Raw genomic sequence first — 8,252 nt, 5'->3', positions numbered from 1 at the left:
TCGGAAGCACCTCATATGTTTGATATTTCGTGACATCGCCCGCCACCGCGCCCGCGAGTCAACGTGTACAAGCACTAAAGGTCCGTTTTTAATCCGCGAACATAAGCCTGAAGGGCTACCTTTTCGTAAAGCGCGCGTTTTGCTTCAACTGTACTTTCGACTATTTCGTGATAGTATGAAGCCATACGTATGTCATGATTGAGCTAAATAACTGTTGACACCTTGCATAATGTTCTTGAGTTGAGGACCCCTGCGTAGGCAAAGACAAATCGTTGTATAAAGATATTTCATCCCTCTGGTCGGAAAAATTATTAATTAATGCCGACCTTATAACAGCCCAATTTTAGGGATTTCGCTTTGAATTCTTGAAGCGCGAGGCAGAACCGGTAATTTTATTTAAAATACCTTTAATTAAGCATAAATTCGATAGTTCGCTACCCGGTCCTGTACTAACATACTGATTTACAAATAAATCGCAAATTCTTATAAATCGCGATAAAACATTCACATTCCCGTCAAATTCGGCAACTGGAACTGGCCTTAAAAATAACTTCAGGGTATGTACCCCCATCTCTTCAAAAATACTTTCTAAACTACTTAAACTTCTACAATTATTGTCTAAATACGTAGATTCTTGATCCTCGTAGCGACAGCAAGGTCAACTATCTATGCCACTTATTTTTGAAGATTCTACGGACTGCGCCAATAATGTTTCACACAGCCGGAGGCCCCAAAAACTCGAATTTATTTATTGAAATATTTTAATTATAAAGATTACAATAGGTCTCGTACGATGCAATTGCTAAAAAATTATTAATGAATGTAATTCTAAACTTATTTTACATGAAAACTTAAAATTACGTTGCACCAAAGGAATTCGCTAAAACCAGTGATAAGACGTTCCCGTGCGAACTGTCGACTCAGTGTTGCATTTGGGGACCGTTGGCGTAACTCATTTGCTTTGTTTAAAAGGAATGTGCATTATAAAACAATTGTTTATTTATTACACGATTTATTCATCTTCCCTGACAACTATATTATCCAAAAAGTCTGCTGGTGCTGATACCTAGCCCAACCTAGGTATCAAACAAGTGTCATTGCGTGTGCACAACAACCTTCAGTACGCCGACCAACTAAACAGTTACAGCAGTATTCCGCTATTAGTGATCTGCCAGAAATATTGTTATCTGTTAAAATATAATCATAGTAAATCTTCCTCGACATGTGTCGTGATTTTATCAGAGGAAAATTATAATCAGATTAATCGAATGTTTTCATTGCATACTTTAATCTTATTTCCACTATTGGCATGGGAACGTATATGTACGTATGCGCCACAGTATTCAGAGGAAGCTTGACGTATTTGATACTTTCCCAAAGCGAATTCAATTAAGTCTCTATATTCTAATATAGGAAAGGCCATAACATTATTTCGGTCAGCAGCAATACTCTGGAAGTTGGCTAACCAATGTGTTCATATTTAGATCTTCTATCATATTTGACAGATTATTTTCTAAATTAATTCTTTCTCTTACAACATTTAATATTTCATTTGCATAATCATGATTTCTAAGGCGAGCACCAAAATTATTTAAATAAAGCCGCTGCTATCTTAAAAATCTGCATTATGTGTGGTAGAGATCTAGGGAAATATTCTTGGCTTAGGATTTTATAATCTCTTTTAAAATATCAATTTACCATCTCAACCACCCATCGACAAAGAGTAATGTAACCGCTTCAAATTGCTTCAGCTGTTGTCAGCTCGTGCTCGCCTTCCAAAATATTCCAAAAGACTTATACAGTCTCTAAATCCCCTATCTACTATGAAAATCACTCTCTCTGAAATACAACCTAAGAGGCAATGTTTCACTGAATAGTAATATAGATGATGATTTGTATGGACCAAAACAATTCAAAATATAACTATCACTAGCAACAATTTAAAAAGGTTTAACAAATTTCTGTACTTGTGCAGCGTGTATGAATCTTTTTGAAACGAGTAGTTTGAAACACAATGGCCGATGACGATGAGGAGTGGGCCCGCATGGGTCATTGTGTACTGGGGCCATCAAAGATAAAGATTGACGCGTCCAAGGTATGACAAAAAATAAAATGCGCCTGCGTGGGTTCATTTGTGCAGTCATACATAAAGGGTTTTGTATCGATAACAAGAAGAATCTTTGTTTCGGACTGTTTGGATTTGTCTCGAATATAGGTACTGAACAACATTCCTAACTGCCAAAAATAAACTTTTATAACCATACAAAGTATTTTTAAAGAGGTGAGCTCTCAGGGTAAACTCTAATCGTAAAACTGAACAACTCAAGGGAATGTCCCAAGGGAATCTACATATAATAGAAATTATTGCTCACCATCAAAGACAACAGGCATAGTTTCAAAAACGTAAGTTTATAATTTTTAATCTTTTTGATCAGCTCACTTACACTTTTATTTAACAAACATTTACTTTTATCATAGTATTTTCCTTTACAGTACTAAACACATTATTCATGCAAATACAAGACTACTCAAAATCAAACTCCAACTCAAACATTTATTCATTCAAATATTATTAACCATTTTAATGCTATAAAAAAAACTACTGAATATTTTCGCAAATTTCTTTTTTTATTTGAAAGTGCAATCCTTCCGGTTAATAAGGACAAATAATTTCATTCAAATGGCTGGCTCGGCTGGCCATGCAGTAGCCTAGACGATCGGTCCAATTTTTATGCACATTATCGATTGTGTGCAGCTGTATTTCACCAATGGCTTCAAAGAAAGAAAGAAAGAAAGAAACATTTATTTGACTTCACAGAATTACAATTAAAAAAAAAACAATAAACTTAGGAAAACAATACAATAATGAACACAAAACCACAAAACATCACAATAAAAAAGCTTATACAAGAAAACAATTAAACATAGAAAAAGTAAAAATATATAAATATATGTATATATAAATAACAAAAAATATAGAAATAAATATACAACGAGAAACATAAAGTGGAGCGAAATGGGGTAGCCTACTCAGCAACGCAGTTGCCACACTGATTTTCAGTGGCCCCCCTCTGTGACAGTTGGAGCGGCAGACGTATTCAAATATTAATTATATAAATACATAAAACTGATAGATCTATATAAATAAATAAATAAAATGTTCTATAATAATACATTAAAGATTAATAAACAGACAAATCGTCGTTTCAGCCGTGGGACGTCCACTGCTGGACAAAGGCCTCCCTCAACATGAGGGGATAAGATGCCAATACTCGCCACGCTTGGCAGGCGGGTTGGCGAGCGCAGTAGATGTATTGAGAGGTCGCGAAACGCCGCTGCCCGTTCCGGTATAAAGTATCCCTTAGTCGCCTCTTACGACACCCACGGGAGGAAATGGGGAGTTGCTATTCTTAAACCGGCACCCCACGATATCTATTACGGTAATAAACAGACAAATAGATAGATAATATACCTACATAACTTAATTGGGTAAAAACATTACACAACTAAGATTCACGTATATTGTCCTTTAAAGCGTCAATTATCTCTGGCTTGTCGGCGTAACACTTATCTTTGACGGCACGCCACAAATAATAGTAATTGTCCAACGGTGTCAAATCGCAGCTCCGAGGTGACCAATCGACATCAGCTCTGCGGCTGCGAGCGGCGGCGAAATAAGTACTATTTGGAAAAAAAAAGGTTAGATGGCGGACCCGGTAGACGCACTTTTGAATCGTCATATTACACAGTTATAACATTTATCACCGGTTCAGAAGGTAGTTTCTACAGAAGAGCCGGTAAGAAACTCTGTAGTTGCTCTTTAAAATAATATAAATTTTACATGATAGGTAATTCTACATCTACAGACGCTCGACTTTTTATAGAGTGCAATTGCACAAGTTGCAGCGTGACGTCTATATCTGCATGTCGATCAGATGCACATTGCATGCAGCCCGATCGTGACCTAAGCTCTGTTAGGCATATACCTGAGTTGGGATACCTACTGGACGCGGTGTTGCGCCAGCTTATTCTACGTCAATGATACCATGAAATATTGCATAATAATATTTATTTATCAAAGTAGAAAAAATAAAGCATTACACAGCCATCTTATAAACCGCACGGTTTACAGAGGAAATACAAGTAACATGTTAGACAGTACTGAGGTAAATAGGAAGTACAAGTTACAAAAGCTTACAAGTCCCAGTAGTGATTATGGGAACAACTAACATCTTAAATAATATTGGGTTAATTAGGAAACTTAAAAGCTACGTTAGTGATGGCGGGAACGACGTCCATATGACATTACATATTATATAAAAATATAACATATTACCTAAACAGTATTGGGTTAGTTATGAATCTTACAAGTTCTAGTAATGATTACCATCTTAAACAATATTGGGTTAATTTGCGAAGCGTACAAGTTCCCCGTAGTGCTCCGAGCGTGGTGACAACACTAACATCTTAAACAGTATTGCATTATTCATGAATCTTACAAGTATTAGTAATGATTAATATCTTAAACAATAATGAATCTTAAAAGGTACAATATAGTGATTGTGAGAATAACCAACATATGAAACGGTATTGGGTTATTTATGAATTTTACAAGTTACAGGAATGATCACCATAATAATCAGTAATGAGTTAATTTTCGAAGCGTACAAATACACGTAGTGTTCCGCTTGTGGTTACAACTAACATCTTAAACAGTATTGCATTATTCATAAATCTTACAAGTTACATGAATGATCAACATCTTAAACAGTAATGAGTAATTTATGAATCTTAAAAGCTACAGAAGCGGTAGAGGAAACAAATAAAATCTTAAACAGTAATAAATTATGGATAGAAGGGCCAGTATTGATTGGGGTCTGGGCCATCACCAAATACAATTCGGGTGGACATCCCCTGAGGATTGGCGTCTTCATCGAACTTCCAGTATTGATTGGGGTCTGGGCCATCACCGAATTCAATGCGGGTGCTCAACATCCCAGCCCCAGGTTTCTTAACGACGCGGTGGTGTGATTGTGGTGCTTCGTCTTTGGAGCGAGACCTGGTGGGATCGGTAAACTGAAACAAACAAAATCAACATTAATTACGTTATAGAGCTTACAAGACATTCTGATAGGTTGGGGCACACGAAAAACTCCTCGATCAGAAGATATGAGTGTTAAGAAATGTATACTCACGTCTCTTGGATGGCTGAGCAACTCCGGCACGGGTTCTGACCTCGCCGCCACCAGCAGGAACATGGACATCAAGACCAACAGAGTGTTCATGTTGCAAAGTCTTTGAAAGTCACGATTCAGTATCTGCAAATGGAACGAAAAAATATGATATTCAGTCTTCGAAGAAGCGCTCCATCCCTGGTAGGAATGTGCAGGACAAGTGTAAAAATATAGAAAACAATTAATTTAAATATTGAATACTTACATTGAGAGCAGTCGATGCTGTCCAGATCTTTGCTTTGGAGCGGCTTGGTCACAGTGTTACTCTGGAAGAACTTGTTCACACATTGCTTCGGACAAAACTAGCGTGTTTGTAACAGTTAAAAATTGTCCCTTGCTTGAGTTGGGTCCAGGCATCTTGAATCATTAAGCCGGCTGTACACATGGGGCCAAGGTGTTGGGTCAATCCAGTGCGGGTGTGAGGACGGTTGCGGCTGTTCGACCAGTCCTCCAAGAGTGGTGCGACAGGCGGCATGGGGCTTTAACCTTCCGCCTTGCGCAGGTGTTGTCCGGCCACGGCTGCTTTGGGCGGTACCTGTGTAAGGTCGCGAGGAGGGAGCCCAGCATGGCTTGCCACTGGTGTGCCTGCCCGGAGGACACGGCAGATCATACCCTCGCCGTGTGCCCCGCGTGGGCTGAGCCCCGTACTCGTTTAGTGGCGGTTATAGGGCCGGACCTCTCCCTGCCTTCCATTGTTCGTGCGATGGTGGGTAGTGACAGGTCCTGGCGCGCAGTGATCACGTTCTGTGAGGACGTGATCTCGCGGAAAGAGGAGGCAGAGCGGATTCGCGAGGGGGATCCCCGCGCAGATCCGATGCGGCGCTGACGTCCTATTGGGCGTCGTCGCCGCGTTGCGACTGCTTTACACGGTCGCAACCTGCCTCCATGACGAAGGGCGTCGGCAATGGATCGGGGATGTAATCTATTGTCCGATACGGCGAGGCGGCGTGGGGCGTGTTCCGCTCACGCCGCCCACAGAAGGGTAGAGCGGTAATCCCACTTTGCCGCTCTAATTGCACCTGGCCCGGCAACGGGCAGTCACCGAGGGGGTCGCGGATGAATTTTAACCAGCTCCCGTGGCCCCTTCACCCAAGTGGCTCGACGGAACACAGTGGGGTTTTGGTCGGTAAGAATCCGACATAACCCACGGCTCCATCCCCGGGGGCCGTGGGTATCTATGCAAGATTTCCCCACTATAAAAAAAAAAAAAAAAAGGTGTTGGGCCAATGTGTTGGGCAAAAATGATGGAAACCAAGATTCCTGTTCACACATTGGCTTACTGCTCATTCTGCATTGGCGCTTTAAAGATGGACGTAGAAGTTCTTGCAGCCGCGGCAATTTATTTATACAATGCGTTTAATTATTACATACATGTGCACCAAAGTAGAGTGACTAAAAAGAAATGGCGCAAAAGAAGGTGGTGGATGGTGACTATTAATCGGAATAGAACGAGGTACATATATGTGTTATTAGTTATTATTGATATACAGGCTGGTAATAATTTTGCAAAAAGTTAGAAGGTCAGTGTCACATTAAAAAAAAAACCCGCGACAGAAAACTCATGGCGGCTCCACATTATTGCCGTGAATTCACGCGCGTATTCTCGCCGTGAATTCACGGACCGACTCCATGCCCTCCACATTCACGGAATGCTCACAATAGTTCGAAGCCCTCCTAGCCCAGTCATATTAGGGCTTTCACCTCGGAATGAAAGATAATAAGCTGCAAATTGGTATGAACCTTTGTTTTGTCATTCTAAATTGACATTTAGATCCATCCAGATCAGTGTTAGTTATTATCCGAGACGTTAGTTTTTTTTGTAATTTTTACTTCAACCAAGATGAATCCCACGGATGCGCGTGCCCCCGCCGAAAAAAAGAAAAGAGAAATGTTGTCTCAAAAGTCACAATCGTTATCGTGTCCGCGTCTGAAGATATTCAAGGTCAAAGGTCACAAAAATCGGTTTTTCGCGAATATCTGGCTTCCTATCGGTTAAATGAGATTTGCATTTATTATAAAAGTTGTAGGCTATAAAATTCCCTACAACTTTTGTTTAAACTTTTTTTCATACGACCAACCGTTTTGAAGGTAGAGCGCGAAGAGTGCACATCGTACAGTCATATACGGCCTAATGCAAGGTCAAGCGTGAGTTATGGTTATCAGTACGTTATAAAGTCAATTATTTACTTGGAAATTATAAATATTAAACAATGCCTATTATTTATGTACTAACTATTAATTATTTATATTTAATTAAAGTAAGTAACTTGATTATTTATATATAATTATTCATATTTAACTATTTAAGTATAAAATATTATTAATTCTGGATTATATATTTTAGTTTTATTTTAAATTAACACGACATTATATATCTTTTCTTTAAAACGCGTAAATTTCTCAATACTTATATACCTGGAAATACTTGTCCCTACCCTATGCCCTTTTCTATTCATTGCCGGGACAGATGTTCTATAGTATTCAAGGCCACTCTCTCCACTTTGTATGAGTCAAGATTATTCGTTAGTTTGAAATTGTACCGTTGCAACTACGGACGTACTGTTTTAAGAGCTATGGCTGATTTGTGTTTTATATGTGATAAGAAACTTTCAGAAGGTGTTTCTGTGAATGTCGTACGTGGTTTACAAACTTTAAAAACTGCAAGTATTGAAAGAAATGATGGACATATAGACTATTTAAATACTTTAAGTTCTGTAAATGTGCATTCCGAGTGTCGAAAAGTGTACACGAGTAAAAATGTTATTATTGCATCAAAACGACGCACAGATGAGAGTAAACCTTCAACGTCAAGTGCACCTCGTAAAAAACGAAATGAAGTCTTTGATTTTGGAAAGTTATGCTTATTTTACCCTTTTGCCCCTAGTACCCGGCAGCCCCGCTATTCCTGGCTACGGTAGCGGCCATGGTAACGGCGGGGCCGGGGGTGCTAAGAATCACCGGAAGCGATACGGCTACCATTCCCGACGACCCCTGGCCCTGGTAACATACAATGCACGC

At 39.4% G+C, this 8,252-nt stretch overlaps 1 protein-coding gene across 2 annotated transcripts; it reads right to left on the bottom strand.

Annotated features, from left to right (window-relative positions):
- Nucleotides 1-4,052: 4,052 nt before the first annotated feature.
- On the bottom strand, nt 4,053-8,050 carry LOC119839322. 2 transcript variants are annotated; one of them, XM_038365568.1, is made up of 3 exons: nt 5,440-8,050; nt 5,196-5,318; nt 4,053-5,076 (listed from the first exon to the last, which is right to left on the bottom strand). In XM_038365568.1, exons 2-3 carry the CDS (start codon nt 5,283-5,285, stop codon nt 4,846-4,848), a joined length of 321 nt encoding a protein of 106 aa, XP_038221496.1. In that variant the 5' UTR covers nt 5,286-5,318; nt 5,440-8,050; the 3' UTR covers nt 4,053-4,845. The 2 variants fall into 2 exon arrangements, with proteins under 2 accessions (XP_038221496.1, XP_038221494.1); XM_038365566.1 differs by having other exon boundaries at nt 5,196-8,050.
- Between the last annotated feature and the right edge of the window lie 202 nt (nt 8,051-8,252).

The sequence above is a fragment of the Zerene cesonia genome, unplaced genomic scaffold (assembly GCF_012273895.1).
Source record: "Zerene cesonia ecotype Mississippi unplaced genomic scaffold, Zerene_cesonia_1.1 Zces_u011, whole genome shotgun sequence".
NCBI lineage: Eukaryota > Metazoa > Arthropoda > Insecta > Lepidoptera > Pieridae > Zerene > Zerene cesonia.
This window is presented reverse-complemented; position numbering and strand designations above follow the sequence as displayed.

Coding starts and splice junctions, on each gene's coding strand:
- LOC119839322 (XM_038365566.1), bottom strand. CDS start 5,285: ATGAACACTCTGTTGGTCTTGATGTCCATGTTCCTGCTGGTGGCGGCG. Junction 5,077..5,195: donor TGCTCAGCCATCCAAGAGAC/GTGAGTATACAT, acceptor TGTTTGTTTCAG/TTTACCGATCCCACCAGGTC.